Genomic DNA, 16,781 nt, shown 5'->3' with positions numbered 1-16,781 from the left:
ACAAGCCAGAGGTCAAGCCCCTCCTGTAGATGACAAGCAGCAAGTGGCTACCCCTGGAAACAGGGCTTCTCTTCCTGATTAAAAAGTGCTGCAACAAAAAGCTATGCAACACACTTCTGGAAAAGGTAGTAAGACAACAGATGCAGAACACATGTTTCTCACTGTTAAGTAACTACAGAAACCGCACCAGGGATTTTGGGTCAAAGCTGGGGCTCCTTCATCAGACTGTGATGTTTCCAAATATTTCAAATTGTAGAATCCAAAGCACGGCTTGGACTCACCAATGCCATCTTTGTGGATCGGGAGCTGGGGACAATGTGAAGCAGGGGGCAGTGCAGCAGCCTCGTGCTGCCCGCAGGCTCTTTGGGGGTGGGACCTGCTGCTGCTTGGGCTGGCTGGCCAGCTTTGTTAGCTAAAGCAACCCTGAGGGGGAGGGGCTCAGACAGCAACTGGCTCACCTTCACTTTCTCTCTTTGGCTTAGGGGTTGGAGCACACTGGAAGCTTCTGCTAATCGGTGACCATGTGCTCCATCTGACTAGGAATTGATTGGGCCACTTCTTTCTCAAGCCTCTAGCTACATGCACTTATCACTGACCAGCCTTTAAACGAGGGAGTCCATGACTTTCTCCTGCACATCGGTTGCTTTTTTGTTTAATTGAGCTGCAACCAGTTTTGACCATGTGCTCCATCTGACTAGAAACTGATTGGGCCACTTCTTTCTCAAACCTCTAGCTACATCATGCACTTATCACTGACCAGCCTTTAAACGAGGGAGTCCATGACTTTCTCCTGCACATCGGTTGCTTTTTTGTTTCATTGGGCTGCAACCAGTTTGTATTGGGGCTTGCAGCTGCCGCTTCTTTGGCCCTGCACTCAGTTTGGCAGGTTTGGCACCTGGTTTACCCACCAGTGTTGGTTATTTTGCAAGGACTGTGGCAGCTGGGTGGCTACATTGGCAGGGGCCCAACGGTACTGGGGTACTAGTAGGTGGGATAGACCAGGCTCTGTATTCCTAGATCTCTGGAAGCTACTGATTGGGTGCGGGTCCAGGTTACCCCGCTGATTTGGCTTGGTGGGAGTAGGTGTCAAGCCCACCTGGGTACAGCTCTGTTTCAGGCTTCTAGCTTCCCCAGCTTTCCTTTAGCAGAATGCTAGCAGTGCACTCAGGCCCGAGGGGACCTGCCAGGGGAATCCCCCCCCCCCATTGTCTTCAGTGCTAGACAACACCGAGGGTCACTATAAGCTAAGCTCTACCCATCACGACACATGGTCACCAGGTAAAAAGCACAGTGTGCTTTATAATTCATAACTAGCCTCAAGAGTTTACAGCTCATTGTTTTAATAGTGCCAGGAATAGTTGCTGGTTGCGTGAAGTTAATACTAAATAAATAAATGAGCAAATAAATAGTAATAACATGTAGATAAAGGCATAAACAGATATTATTATAATAGAAGAATTTCCATAGATTGTGTAGTATGAGGCATATAAGCACCCTAATTTCCCTTCAGTGATTAATGTGAATATTAGAAGGCCTAGTTCATGCCCATCTCCACCAGTCCCTTAAGGGGTCTTGGGGTGGAGCCAAATAGTCACATGCCCAGGTCAGGGGCTGCCAGCTGGCTTCCACAACCAGGAGGCAGGGGGAACATGCAGTGGCCAGGGCCCACATGGATGCCAGGTCTTGTAGTTTTATCCCCCCAGCAGGCAGGTTGAGGGGGTGGCATTTCTTTCCCTGCCCTTCTAGGTGGTTCTCAACTCCCTAGAGGGACTTTTCTTTTACTCTGAAGTAGCCACTACCACCACCTGATCAATATAGAGATTTCCCACTGAGGGGATCAGGGCCCTCAGCTCCCCTTCCAAGTTCAGACGCCTTGCCTCAGTGTCTCCTGGTAGCCCAGTGTCTGGCTACCATGAGGATGGTTTACTGCTTTGTGCGTCCCTGGGGGAATAGCCGCTTGCCAACCCCCTCCCTGGAACTCATTTTAGAATAGCATGTCCAAAATGGTTAGAGGTCTATTTATTTATTATTTATTTATTCTTTAGATTTATATCCCGTCCTCCCCAACGGGCTTAGGGCGGCTAACAATAAGGGCACAAAGCCATAATAAAACAGTTGAAAGCAGAATAAAACAATACAAAATTACAATAAAGTGCTCTGAAAGATCATAGTTCCAATATGCGTTCTGGGAGATGGACCCAGAACAACGAAGCAAGTTCCAGGACAACACTGCCATCCGATCTTCGGCCCAAGGCCATCATGCACCCCGATGGCAGCCCGCACTTTGCGGTAGCGGTGCAGTGGTGGTACAATGGCAGCGGCGGCTCCTACTCGAAAACCTGGCGGAAGAGCTCCGTCTTGCAGGCCCTGTGGAACTGCACAAGGTCCCGCAGGGCCCAGATCTTCCCCAGGAGCTCATTCCACCAGGTAGGATCTGCCACGAAAAGGCCCTGGCCCTGGTCACCACGAGTTTGATGTCCCTGGGGTAACCAAAAGATGTTGGGGCCCCGACTGTAGTGCCCTTGGGGGAACATATGGAGAAAGGTGGTCCTTCAGGTATGCCGGACCCTGACCATAGAGGGCTTTAAAGCTAAGAACCAGCACTTTGAAGCGAATCCGGTACGCTATTGGCAGCCAGTGCAGTGCCTTCAGCACAGGCCGGATGTGGTCTCGCCTAGAGAGACCCAACAACAGCCTGGCTGCCACATTCTGCACTAGCTGCATCTTTTGGATTTGCGACAAAGGCAGCCCAAGTACAGAGTGTTACAGTAGTTTAACCTCAAGGTGACCGTCGCATGGATCACTGTGGCCAGGTCATCGCGGTCAAGGAAGGGAACCAACTGCCGAGCCAGCCGAAGATGGTAAAAGGCAGACCTGGCAGTGGCTGCTTCCTGGGCCTCCATGGTTAAAGAGGAGTCCAGGAGCACACCCAAGCTCCTAACCCCCGACGCTGGCACCAAAGGCGCCCCATCGAAGGTCAGGAGGGGGAGTCCCAGCCCCGAACCGACCCGACCTAGGCCCAGGACCTCCATCTTTGCCGGGTTTAGCTTCAGCTGACTCAGTCTGAGCCATCCAGTCACAACTTGCAATGCCCGATGAAGGTCATCTGGGTTGGAGTCCAACCGGCCGGCCAGCATCAGATAGAGCTGGGTGTCATCCGCATATTGATGACAACCAAGCCCATACCTCCGGGCAATCTGGGCAAGGGGGCGCATATAGATATTGAACAGCATTGGGGACAGCACTGCCCCCTGAGGCACACCACAATCGAGAAGGGTGCCTCCGGGTCTGCTGATCCCCCAATCGCCACCCTTTGTCCCCGACCTTGAATAAAAGAGGCAAACCATTGAAGGGCAAGCCCTTGAACCCCCATGTCAGTGAGGCGGTGAGTCACCAACTGGTAGTCGACCGTATCAAATGCGGCCGACAGATCGAGCAGCAACAGTGCCGCCACACCGATCCAGATGCCTTCGGAGGTCGTCAGTCAGGGCGACCAGCACCGTCTCCATCCCATGACCTGGGTGAAAACTGGAATGGAAAGGATCTAGGACTGCAGCATCCTCCAGGAAGTTTGGCCAAATAGGGCAGATTGGTACAGAGAACCACTACCAGCATCAGAAATTTAAAGTATTTATTAAAAAGGAAATGTTTACAAGTACTTTTAGCACAGCACCAGATTTGAGCAAGGGAAACAAAATAAACTTCTCTATACATGCCATAGCTGATGGTAAAATCTAGGACAGGCTCTTTAGCTTAGCTGTTCTAGTTATCTACAGAGTTCCATCACCTTCAGGCTGTCTTTGATGTCCAGGCCAACTGCATTGTCAATATGGCCACCTGCTTGCAGACAAGAGTTCAGAGTCCTCCTCACCAAAGCATCCCAAAGAAAGAGCCCTATTTCCTGTTGCAAGGCAATTTTACCCTCTCTGTTTCTCCTCCCCCTTGACCTGGGTCAGCCCAGGTCAAGGCATCTTTTCCTGTTGTATCCAGGAACCTGCTTCCTGATGACTATCCAGCATTTTACACCTCCAAACCTCTGCTCTCTGCTTGAAGAGGGGAGGGGGGAGAAGGGGTTAGTTTGGGCCTTCCGTTGTCTCTAGCTAGTCCCATTAGCATTTCTTAAGAGGTGTGCCTGGAAAGCCATTGATGGACCTCCTCTTTCCCAGTCTGTAGAAACAAAAACTTTTAAAACATCATGTGGAGGCTTGCTGTTTGCTAGCTTCCCTCCAGGAGAAAATGTATTTCTTCACATCGGGGGGGGGGGACGATTGTTGGGCAGCAGGTGGGTCACCCAGTGATGGATCCATCCCCATGCTGTGCCAATGCTCCTTCGGTTGTAGTCAATAAAAAAGCTGTGGCCGTGTTTTCACCAAAATTTAGCCTCTGTGTGTTTTCTTCCCGCTGTATCGCCCCTTATCGTCCCTGAACCTGCAAGAAAATTACTTAGCTTCTTGATCCACTGGTCCAACCATATGCCTTTTCAGACTATTCACTGTTCAGGCTCTCCCTAATGAACAAAAACAAGACTGCAGAAGAGTTTTTGATAGTGCTCCTTGTCTAATTACTTTAACATTCCTAAATAACCAATTTGTCTGCGCACAGCATATGTGCACGTAAAAATGTCTAAAGGCATTCATGCTTACTAATAAAAAATACTGCTTCCCCCCAAATGTATGAGGGTGATTGCTTTTAAATTTGGCATTTCATCGAAGACACTCCAGGTGTAAATGACACGTTTTGCAGATGTTAGAAAAATGACATAGGAAAGTCCAGAAGAGTTGTAAATACCACAGTGTCCTTATTAACAGACCACTGCAGGCCACAAGGAAGAAGAGAAGAATGACTAGAGGCAAATTTGGCTGGAAGTTGAATTAATGCAACAAGCATTTCATAAGTAATCCGTGCTGTGGGATTAATATGATCCATGCTGTCCCAAAGAGAAGGCCTTAAACATGGGGAAAATGAGAAGCAGTGCTGACAACCACATAGCTCCAGCTGACATACCATCGTTTTTACTATTAAAAATCTGACCAGGGAATGGCTTTGTTTTGCAAGCTCTTCTGACTTCATACACTTCCACACTATAGGTTTACTATGTACTTCTCAAGGCAGAATATCACATGCTCAGAACAACTGAAACACACGTGCACATACCCCTGGAAAAACAAGAAACTTTCCCAGGTACCCCCCCCCCCCCGTTTTGGTGCTGGTCACATGGGATGTAGTTTCACAGGTGTCACAAGCATTGTCTGGATAATCCCTTTGAAGTTATTAGTATAGAACAATACTAACGTCCACTTCTACATGCTATTTCCTTTTATGTACTTTCTTCTTCAGTTTTATTTTGTCTTTTTATTTTTTAATTGAATAAAACAAACCATTCTTCTTTGTTCCCTATGTTCTTCCTGTGTTTGGAACTAATGGAGTAGTTATTTTTAAAAAGATTTAAAACACTGAGCCCTGTCTGTCACTGTCTTTTTATTTTGAATCCCTGCTCTGCCTCTCTCCTGCATTGCACTGCATTGCAAACACCAATCCTCTTTTGCTTGTGGACATGAATGCCATTGTTGGTGAACTGAAGCCTGGGAGAGTGCCATGCAGAAAATAAAAACAGCCTTGTACGAGCGAGTCCGTTTGCACCATAAGGATCTATCGGTGCAAGATGATAACTCTCTCAACCACATTTTATTCCCAGTAGTAGCAGAGGGGCCTTTCAGCTTGTTTTTCAAGTCTGGCAGGGTTTTGTTTTGAGCTCACCAGACCAGATATACCGATGCAAAAGCAGGCTGTTCCGCTGCTGCTATGCCTCTTATTCTACTACACTGATCAACAGTGAGATCATATGCCAGTGATTTTGCCCAAGGCCAGTCGTTAAAGACCAACTCCTCAACCCCCTCTCCAATGGCATGTGAATAAGCCATAATCCAGTCTCCTTTCATGGAAGCCAGCAAGGCAAATTTGTATTACAAGATACTTTGTGGAGAAGAGCAGAGAGACAAGCTTGATGACATAGGGTGCCTTGGGTCATGGTAGCAGTGGAAACTAATTGGCAGTTTGAGGATTCCTTCCTAATAGGAAAAAGCAGGCAACATAGCAGAGCGAGCAGAAAAGATAAGTGAAACTACCTGTCACCATCGCAATAGACTGAATTATACCTCCAGATTTGTGAGGCCATAATACAGGCACTGCCAATTCTTGTACACACCCACCATCTCTGAGGGGAATCTTGGACTTTTGGGACGTCATTCATTAATCAAGAACAAAATGCATTTGACCTAACACTGGCCTCCTGAAACCAACTCTCTTCTTCCACCTCTCTTCATTTAGTGAAAATGAATGGCACTAATCTGTAAGCAAGCTGCTTCATGAGTTTTTACTGCCAAGACTACCTTGAACACAGCTACAACCTAAGGGATGCTACAGAATAAAACAATCTTCATGTTTGAATTACTGGACAGAATTGCTGTGGTCACAGCTGCTGTGCAGCTAAATATAGCACAGTCTCGTTCGGCAAAGGAGAGAGCATAGTTTCAGGTAGGCCTGGCAGGACAGGGTGCTTTTATAAGAGATGCAATAGACTGTTGACTCACCTGTTTGATACATCAGACCCAAGCACCTTTCGCTCACCCCTAAGCTCCTCAGACCCACTCCTAGTGTTATGTTCATTCATTAGAATACTCTAAATCAGGCATTTTGCATGTTACTGCACAGTTAAAATGCAAACTTAACTTGTACAGAAAGCCGGACATTAAATATTGCAACATGTGACTTGGTGATTGATTTGGGGGGCATTCCGGGGGTCAACGGGGACACCCCCAAGCCCCATCCCCAAGCTCTGATCCCAAGAGCAGCCACCCGCGGCCACCCCTTTTAAGGGTTTCAGCTGATCATTGGGGAGGGTCTTTTTGTGATCGGGGGGCTACAGCACACGGGGCTGATTTCCCAGTGGCAATTCACCACTTGGGATTCAGGCGTGTGTGCCACCACCCCACTCACTACGACTGGCGTGGCAGTGTGTGGGGCTGGCCACGTGCACGCTGGGACCCAGGCCAAGTAAAGCCCAATAAACAGGAGACATCCATGCAGCAGCTGCCTCTGGCCAAGGCTGCCAGGTGATCCATGGCGGGGCGATGCTGGGGGTTCAAGCCAGAGATCATTGACAAGCCATGCTACTCCCATGTGGCAGCAGTTGCCCCAGGCTAAAGGTCACCAGATTGTCTGATGTGGGAGTGGGCACTGCATGCACAAGGCTGCACATGTGGCAAAGGCCCCAGGCCATCCAGTGACCAGTATGGCTGGAGATCACTGGCACCGCCCCACATGAGGTGATAGCCACCTATGGCTGAAGGCCACCGGGTGTTCCATGGGGGAGGGAGGCGCGGACACCGAGTTGCATGCTTGGTGGCAGTACTAGGCCCCCAATGTGTGGAAGAAAATGCCAAAGAATGCTCCCCATGGGCCAAAGCACAGCTGTCGCATGGGTTTGTATGAATATGGTGGCAACACTGGTTGCCAGCAGGCCCCAGCAGAGGATCCTCTGCACACACACACAGACCCATGCAAACATTGATCCCTGGAGCTGCAGGCCAAGCAGAGAGGTGTGTAACCTCACCTTGGAACCCTGAGCCAGCGTGAATGTGGCTGCAGTGGTTCCCAACTTACCAGTGAGTCTGTCACTGAAGCAAACAGGTTCTGCTTAACTGTTGCAGATGAGGTTGTTCCACTGTGCTAAAACCACAATCAGAGTGGCTCTGCTCACCCCTCACCCCCTGGCCAGTAGCCTCCTGTTCCCTCCATCTGTCTGAGGTCCTCCTCTAGTCCATCGCACCAGTTACTCATGGGCCAGTTCCGGCTCCTGGACCTTATGTTTGACACCCCTGCTCTAAACCATCAGCCTTCCTAGCCAGTATCACCTCTATCTTGTCAGGATTCAGCTGCAGTTTGTTCTGCCTTGGCCACTTCACCAGAACTTGAAAGCACTGATTCAGAGTTGAGAGAGAGGTATGTGGAGGCTTGGATAATAAGATACAGATTTAGATGTCACCTGCATATTGATAGCATTGAACCCCAAGCTCCATGCTCTGTCATTCAGCAGCCTCATCTCAATACTGAAGAGCAATGGAAGCCTGAGGCACTCCACAAGACAGATCCCAGCCTGTTAATTTCACTCATCTGTTGGAAACTCTTTGTGGCTGATCAGACAAGAAAAAATAGAAGCTACTGAAGAGCTCCTCCTCTAACACCGACCCCATATTTCTAACTGATGAATAAGGATGGAGTCAACTGCATCAAAAAACCTGCTGACAGCTCTAACAATGGAGACACACAGTACAAGTTATCCCCAAAGGAGAAACTGTGTATGAAAATAATCACTAATTAGCACATTCAAAATATTCACAAATCACACCAAGTGAATGTTTTTTACAAATCTGCAAAATTGTATCCAATATTAAAGTGCATATAACCACAAAGTACAAAACCAAATGTGGGACTGATTAAAGATGCTGTATATATATATTAACTAGAAATAAGGCCCGTTGTGGAAATAAATACAACGAGATCTAGAAAGGGGCTCTGGGAGAATGCTCTGGCTTTGGGGAAACAGTGTCAATTTGCTGTGGCAACCTCAGCAGGGTATAATGACAGAGTCCACTGTTTTCTCCAGAGGGACTGATCTGTGCTACCTGAAGAGCAGTTGTAATTTTGAGTGATCTCTGGCCCTCACCTGGAGAGTGGCAACAATTGTTACCCAGGCTCCACCCCTCAAATCTCCAGGAATTTCCATCCCTAAAGCTGGCAACTTTACCTCCTCCCCTCTCAGCAGCCTCTTTCTAGCATGTGACTTGGTGATTGATTTGGGGGGCATTCCGGGGGTCAACGGGGACACCCCCAAGCCCCATCCCCAAGCTCTGATCCCAAGAGCAGCCACCCGTGGCCACCCCTCTCCCTCCTGAGAGATTTAAAGGGTTTCAGCTGATCGTTGGGGAGGGTCTTTTTGTGAGCGGGGGGCTACAGCACACGGGGCTGATTTCCCAGTGGCAATTCACCACTTGGGATTCAGGCGTGTGTGCCACCACCCCACTCACTACGACTGGCGTGGCAGTGTGTGGGGCTGGCCACGTGCACGCTGGGACCCAGGCCAAGTAAAGCCCAATAAACAGGAGACATCCATGCAGCAGCTGCCTCTGGCCAAGGCTGCCAGGTGATCCATGGCAGGGCGATGCTGGGGGTTCAAGCCAGAGATCATTGACAAGCCATGCTACTCCCATGTGGCAGCAGTTGCCCCAGGCTAAAGGTCACAAGATTGTCTGATGTGGGAGTGGGCACTGCATGCACAAGGCTGCACATGTGGCAAAGGCCCCAGGCCATCCAGTGACCAGTATGGCTGGAGATCACTTAAAAGTCCTGATCCAACTTAAAGTCCTTTAACATTTGCAGTCCAATATGAAAAACAAAATATTCAGAGGTATAAAGCTCAATGTGCAGAAGAGATGCTGATCTTATTCTGAAAGTGTCTGTATATCAATAATAAATATTTAACGTAAAAATGCTAACTTTTGCAAATCTCGTCCGGTGTACCAGAAGTGATTTTGTGCAAACTTCTTGTGCTTTGAATCAGCATTATTGCTTGCAAGGACTGCCTAGATCTTAGTGTCCTCGTACAAATGTTTTCAGTAGCTCAAGGTAGGAGTCATTCTCTGACCTCCGCAGTGAGTCTGTTGTATGTGCCTTTTTGAACGTTGGGGAGTTCTGTATAACTGCTGCCCACCATGATAGTTTTGCTGAACATGGAGTCTTCCTGAATGCATCCGTTTTCTAGAAGCGTCACCCCTCTGAATTCCTATAAATAAAACATAAAGAGAAGAATGATTGTTTATCAAGGCAACACTCAGTGTTTGTTCTTTCATATACAATGAAATATCTTAGTCAGAGCAAACTGTACACTGATTCGTCTTATCTCTAGTCCACTGAGAAGTTTGCGCAGATCAGAATAATACATTTTATCTACCCTACTCAGGGGTTTCTTAGCATTAAGATGCTTCCTCATAGTGAGGATTGTCTTTGTTGCTTTCACTGCTGCTGTGAAGGGAGAGGCATATGCGAGGCAATGGAGCTTCCACATGCAGGATTTTTCTGGGCATTTTCCTCCATTTCTCAAATCTTCCCTTCCACACATACTCTGTGGTGACTCCAGGTGAGTTGTACCACCTTTTTTGTCCCCCCCCCTCTTCTTCAAACATAACATTTCCATTAATAATTGAAATAGATAAATGGCAATAAGCCACAAAAAGCCTTTGAGTAGCATGGCGGGGGGGGGAACTGTTGGGAAATTTTCAGCTTCTGCATGGCAAAAATCTCTGTGCACTCCCTCTCTTTTCCTTCTCACCCACTCCTTTCCCCCAACTCCACACTGGGGGAGGGCTTTAAAAAATTCAGCACTAGGTTACAAAGAGCTCCTACTGGTTAAAAAAAACAGCAAAAAGCCTGCCAGTGACATGGGTGGCAGTGGTATGATGCGCCTGGGGAGGCTCAAAACTTCCCACCTTCCTGTCAACATGGTAGACAAAACTGTTTTGACGATGATCTCTTTGGAAAGGTCAAACCAAAGCAGGGTTTGGAAGGAATGGAACAAAGTGGGGGAAACCATGGAAGTGATCAGTTAAGGAACAACTGGAGGACATATCATGTACATGCTCTGAAAAACACTGCTACCACTTGAGATCCCAAATGGAGCAAAACACCCTTGTGGAAGGAAGCTATGAAAAAGGCCTTTTGGCTGCTCTCCAGGAGCCTTACTCTTTTCACAGTGAGGTCCTTCCCAGCCTTGGCATTGACACTGGTAGCTGCCATTTTCAGGAATGCATACGCCATTGTTCATGCAGGGATTGGGTTTGCAGAGGCTCGCTGGCCTCTTAGCCTCTGAAAGAGACAGAACACAAACAACTCAATAGTCCACACTGACTGTCAAGCTACAAGTTAAAACCAGCCTAACTCTTCCTAATGCTACAGAGATGGCCATTCGATTTAGTGTGGCAAAGCAGAAGTCTGTGGACATCTTTCCTTATTTGGCAGGAACTGCTTAGAGGAAAAAGGAAGCATTCAGTGCAAAGTCTGATTTTATTAGGGAAAACTGTAAGTCAAACAGGTATGTTTGATAAAGCCCACCAAAGTCTTTCATGGCTGTCCAGTCAGCTTTCAGTGGAGGGGAAGAGAGACTGACAGCCACAATTAAAGCATGGCTTAGACTGTTCTGGTATAATAGGGCTTCAGTTCTAATCAAACTTACTGAACTCAATGGTACTTCTGAGTATACACGGTTAGGATTACAATGACATTGAAACATTATCTTAGGTCTTATTCATATGACCAATCAGATCTTCCTCTAAGAACTTTCCATTTGAACGCATACAAAAAAAAATGTTTTCCAGTGTTATGTCAGGGAGTTCAGTGTGTTACTCTGTCATTTATAGCATACCACCTCAACCAGCAAATTTTTTTTTTATTCTGAAGCTCAGTACATTTCCTTCCTTCCTACACAGAGAGAGACATAGGTGGAGAAGATCTGACAATACATTACTTCACAAGCATTAAATAAATTGTTATAGCACATTCGTTTAAAGATCACCAGCTCATTCCCATGGGTTTCTGTTTTGTAAACAGAACACACTAACACTTAAAAAGATCAGCCAAGCCTGTAGTCTCAAATAATTACGTCAGCTTTATGGTATGTTACTGATCTGATGAACAGTATAGTTCACTGGGGCTGCGATCAGACGAGTTGTTTGATCCGATGTCATTGCTGTTCCCTTCCAGATTTAAAATGCATGATCAGACAGCAACATCTGTCTCCCATCCTCCAGTCCTTGGCACCCCATCCTCACCAGTCTTCGAGTTGGAGTTATTTGACACCAGGGAAAATCTGGTCCTTCTTGGTGTCAGCAGTATCACCCTTCATATCTCTCTCTCTCTCTCTCTCTCTCTCTCTCTCTGTCACACACACACACACACACACACACACACACACACACACACACAGAGAACCTTCAACTGTGTTTTCTTTTTTAAAAAACTTCCAAAGAAAGACACCACTGTATTTCAACTTTTTTCTGTGCTTTCCGGTACACAGGGTGGGGAAGGGGTTAATTAAAAATATAAGGTTTTTTCAGAGAGGGAGGGAGGGGGGCAGTCTGAGAACGATGCCTGTGACTCCAGTTTTGCACCAAGCTTTTAAATAAAAACACCAGCAGCACACAGGATGAGGCTTCTCTGTTCCCTCCCCCTGGCTTTGAAATGTTTGAAATGTTGAATTTTTCAAAAACACTTCCCCCATGCTACACTACAAATGCCAGCTGCCTCCTTCAGCAATCCCATTGGCCAATGGCTGCTGCAATCCTGCCAGGCATTTGAAGCACTGCTTCCAATAACCATTTATGTGCATCCTCAAAAGACAAATACCTTTTACAACTCTCCAACCACCCCACTCTGTGGCTGCTGTGCCTTATTGATCAACCACGGGGTGAATGTGCAGTGAGGCGGGGGTGGGGGGAGTCTGATCAAAACTCTCATTTACAAATTAGAGGCGGCACCAGACTGCGGTAAGATTGTCATCTGACCACAGCCTGGAATTTCTTTGCTCTTAGACACTTTCAGAAGATTTGAATAACTTGTAAGTGTTGCTAAAGTTGAAGAGAAATTGAAAGCTGAATTCTACTTCTCATCTTCAACAAAAACACATCCAACAACACATCCCGTTCATATTGTAGGAAGTAGCATCAGATGTTGCACCTTTAGCCCCCTGGCTTTGAAGAGATGGTCAGCAGAGAGAGTTTTTTTCCTGCCCTTCATATCAAGTAGCACTATTGGAACACACTCTTCCATCCAACCACTAGATATCGTCTGTCTGAAATTCCTCACACTCTTCCATCCAACCATTAAAGGACACCCATTCCCTTTTGCATGTGGCCACCCATCTCACATTTTTGGAGAGGCAAATTGATTAGGACAAGTTTCGAATTAAGTACTGATTAAGACAGGATGCAGGATCAAGTGCAACACCACCAACTACCCATGACATGTACTGCAATAATCAGATACCAACACACCCAGAGAGTTTTTTAAAAAATCTTACCATTACATAGTCTTGCAATGATAAGGTCTTCATTCTTTATGAGATCATTGTAAGAGGGAATCTGTAGCAGATTATTGTGAGAACCTGCAATCCTCAGCAGTGAGCTTGTTCGGACATGTCCTATCCCAATGACAAGCAGTGATATATCGTTGTTACGTAGCTGCTGGGCTGGAACTATGGCATCCTCGACTCCAGCCCCACTTGAGATCAATGCCACGATCTTCTTCACGCCAGGCCTTGCTCCTTTTTGGATGGTCATGACATCTTCAAAAATATGCAGCAAAGAGCTGCCAACAGAGGAAGAGCCACCCACAAAGGGAGCTTGGTTGATGGCTTCAAAGACAGCTGAATTCGTTATGTGTGTGTCCAAACCAAATGTGGTGTGGGGCCTTTTCCCATAAACAACAAGGCCTACCTGTGTCAGATCCCGATTGATATCAAACTGGAGCGAGAGGCTACTCACAAAGTTTTTTAGCTGTGCAAAGTTCTCTCTTCCAACTGATGCTGAGGAATCTAAAGTAAACACCAAATCCAGGGACTGAGATGAGCAACCTAAGAAGGGAGGGACAGACATCAGGGTTTCTAGAACACTGATCATTTAACAGAATAGATGGGGACAGGAGGCTCCTAAAGATTTCAAATGAAAGGGAAAATAATTTTGTAGCTCTGTACTCTGGCTCAGAGACAACAGATTTGGAAATCTAGTCAGCTTCAGTTCTGAATAAGTCCTGACTCCAGACTGGCAATAGTTGCTAAAGGAAGTTCTAGCATTATGTCAATGTTTTCCCCCCCTGAACAACAGATTGAACAAACATCATAGATTGTTTAGCAAATGTTTCACTGCAGACTATTAGACTTTGTGAACCTTGTTATGAAGTACTACTGTCTTTGCTCCTGAGTTCTATTACACATCTCCAAGAACACATCAGGAATACACATCCTACAACAGCCTATTCAAATAATATCACCAGCCAACAGCTGCTGCAGAAATACCGATGACTACCACATCCTTACCTTGGCTATCTATGCTGCAGATTTTTTTCTGGAGTTCAGGAATCTTGTTGAGTAGATCTTGTGGAGTTGAATAGATAATTGTCTGTTTTGGATTCCCTGTAACTTCATCTAGCTCTGCCCTCAAAAATTCACTGCCAATTGCAATGAGAGAAGTCACTAGCCCTCTGGCGTCCTCAGCTGCCTCCACCACTGAATCCTGAGCATTTGCATCTGTGAGCAAGACAACCACACGTGGGAGGTCATCGGGAACATCAGCAAAGACTGCTGCACTCCTAAATCCATTCTGTGTAATATACTGCAGAGCTTTGCCTGTCAAGGTGCTTCCTCCACTGAATTGCATGGAATCAATGCCCTTCACCAGACCGAGTACATCTGCATGGTCTCCAGTTCTGACAGCCACCATGACATCATTGCCATATTGGGCCACACTCACATTTCCTGAAATCTCTTTACGCCACACAGCTTGGAGAAATCTTTTCAGGAAAGCTTTATAACGCAAGAATCCTTCAAGGGTGGTGCTGGATGAACTGTCCACCAGAAAAAGAAGATCCACGCTGCATTCTAGACTCAGCTTAGGTGCTGGAAAAATTAAAGTATCCAAGAAGTTAAAAAAAAAACCACAGAAACAGATTAAAGTCTTTTGGTGCATTCTAGCCTATTCAAATCACTGAGGTTTTTCAAAAAATATGTTTCTCCTGCATGGAGTAGGAGAGGGAGCCAGGACAGACCCCAGCCATGGAACCTAGTGGGCTTGACAGGAAAGATTAATAGTGCAATTACATCTTCAATGATCCTTGCCCCAATTCATATAAACATGGGATATCTCTGGTTCAGTTGTTCACTTCTATTTATGGTCAAGAGAGCAGGGAAGGCAGAAAGCTAGTTGGAGCCTGCTGACTGTCTTGCTATGAATAGAATCCTGGGGCGCTAAATAACAAATGGTTCAGGCCCCAAGATGTATAATTAGAAATGAATTGGTTGATGCATATCTTGATAGAAATTCCCAGCAAAAATAGACTTGGTCCTCTATCATAAATCTCTTTTATGTAGAGAGCTAAGAATCTTCAGAAGAGACCTGTGAGTTTGGATACTGCAGTTTTAGCACTTCCTGTTCAAATGCTTTCAAAATTATTTCCCTTTTTGTTGCTCTTTAAGGGGTACAGCCTTTTTCTGGCATGGAGAATAAAGCAATGATGATTTGCAAAACAGGCAGTAAACATATCTTGAAATGATCTTTCTCAGGAATCTTTAAACCCTGTTCCTAAGTGTATTGACCCAGAAGCAAGTCCATTTGACATACCCTGAACTTACTTCCCAGCAAGTGTTTACTCTCCAGCAAGCCTTAGGCTGAAGCCTCATAACATGATCCTAAATATGTTTACTCAGAAATGAACCTCAGTTGGTTTAATATAACTTCCGCTTTAAAGCAAGAAATACAAAATAACCCTTCTCCCTCTTACTTAAAAATATTTGTTAGGATACTCAAACTTTGTCTTTCTCCCTTCTTCCCCATTATAAAACAAACAGGACACAGATACCCAGAGCTGTTGTAGGATTGAAGTGCTGGTACATAAGACCACACATACCACAATTGGCATCTCCTCCAAATCCTATTGGGCAAACACACTGGTAGCCTTCTAACCCCTGTTGAATGCATGTACCTCCATTCTGGCAAGGATGGGAACCACAAGGATCTATAAATCAGGAAACGGAAATAAAAGGGGATATGAGGTAAACATACTGCCAGTATTTCAAGTGTAAGCAGGGCTGAGCTCTAGGAGAACCGAGCAACACTTCATGATACATCTAATCAGAGTAGTACTTGATTTGATTTGTATCCAGCAGGAGCTGATCTTGCCACCTAGATAAGCAAAATAAAACTCTGGAAGAGGTCAGCTGCCCAGTTGCTTAAGATTAAAAATCACAATAACAGCAAAAGACTTTAAATTCTTCAGGTCCTAATCAAGTTACTGGGGAAAAGGGGAAAGCATTAACAAGCAATGGAGACTGCTTGTTTAATTATATTGATATGTATTCAATGCTGCAGATTCTTTGATGGAATGGCATTTCCATTTACAGAAGAAGGGGTGGAAATCTCTATAGATACCACCCTCCCACCACGGGACTCCTGTTTTGCCACCAACACTGTTCCTGAGAGTACCACTCATCTCAACTAGTTTGACCCTACTGAACTGAGAGTGTTTTGGGTCTTACTGTGGAGAAAAAGGATGTCCCATTGAAGGCGTATCACCTTAATTTTCCTGTTATTTTTCTTTTGAGTAACTTGTACATCTAATTAAGATTTACAATGACCATATCTTACCTGGGCACACGGTACGATAACATCTAGATGGATGCTTAATGAAAATGTCCCTCCACCTTAAAAAAACACAGTATAAAATATGAGGTAAAATGATATTTAAAGGCTACACAATGAAAACAGAAACCAGTAATTCAGATAAATATTATGGGTGGAATTCTGCAGATATGTGCTTTGGAATTAGGGCCTGGCCAAGGGTACCTCAACAAAGAGGTTTTTTCAACATTTCCCTACCACAAGCAGATTTGGGAGGGAGTCACACAACATAATTGTGTCGTCATCCACTTCCTTTTTCCCAGTCCTGCTCTGGCCAACTCT

General features: G+C 45.9%; 1 protein-coding gene across 1 annotated transcript in view; it reads right to left on the bottom strand.

Moving 5' to 3' along the window:
• Positions 1-9,319: 9,319 nt before the first annotated feature.
• The window catches only part of VWA2 (von Willebrand factor A domain containing 2), a 34,058-nt gene continuing 26,596 nt past the window's right edge, over positions 9,320-16,781 (bottom strand). The window contains exons 8-13 of the mRNA XM_015421501.1: positions 16,467-16,522; positions 15,730-15,837; positions 14,144-14,722; positions 13,130-13,681; positions 10,798-10,920; positions 9,320-9,841 (exon numbers count right to left, since the gene is read on the bottom strand). Coding sequence (XP_015276987.1) covers positions 9,672-9,841; positions 10,798-10,920; positions 13,130-13,681; positions 14,144-14,722; positions 15,730-15,837; positions 16,467-16,522 — 1,588 coding nt within the window. The 3' untranslated portion in view covers positions 9,320-9,671. The remainder of the gene's footprint in view (positions 9,842-10,797; positions 10,921-13,129; positions 13,682-14,143; positions 14,723-15,729; positions 15,838-16,466; positions 16,523-16,781) is intronic.

Source organism: Gekko japonicus, unplaced genomic scaffold (assembly GCF_001447785.1).
Source record: "Gekko japonicus isolate JY-2015 unplaced genomic scaffold, Gekko_japonicus_V1.1 scaffold1116, whole genome shotgun sequence".
NCBI classification, from domain to species: Eukaryota; Metazoa; Chordata; class Lepidosauria; order Squamata; family Gekkonidae; genus Gekko; species Gekko japonicus.
Note: the sequence above shows the minus strand (reverse complement) of the source record. Positions and strands in the feature narration are given on the sequence as shown.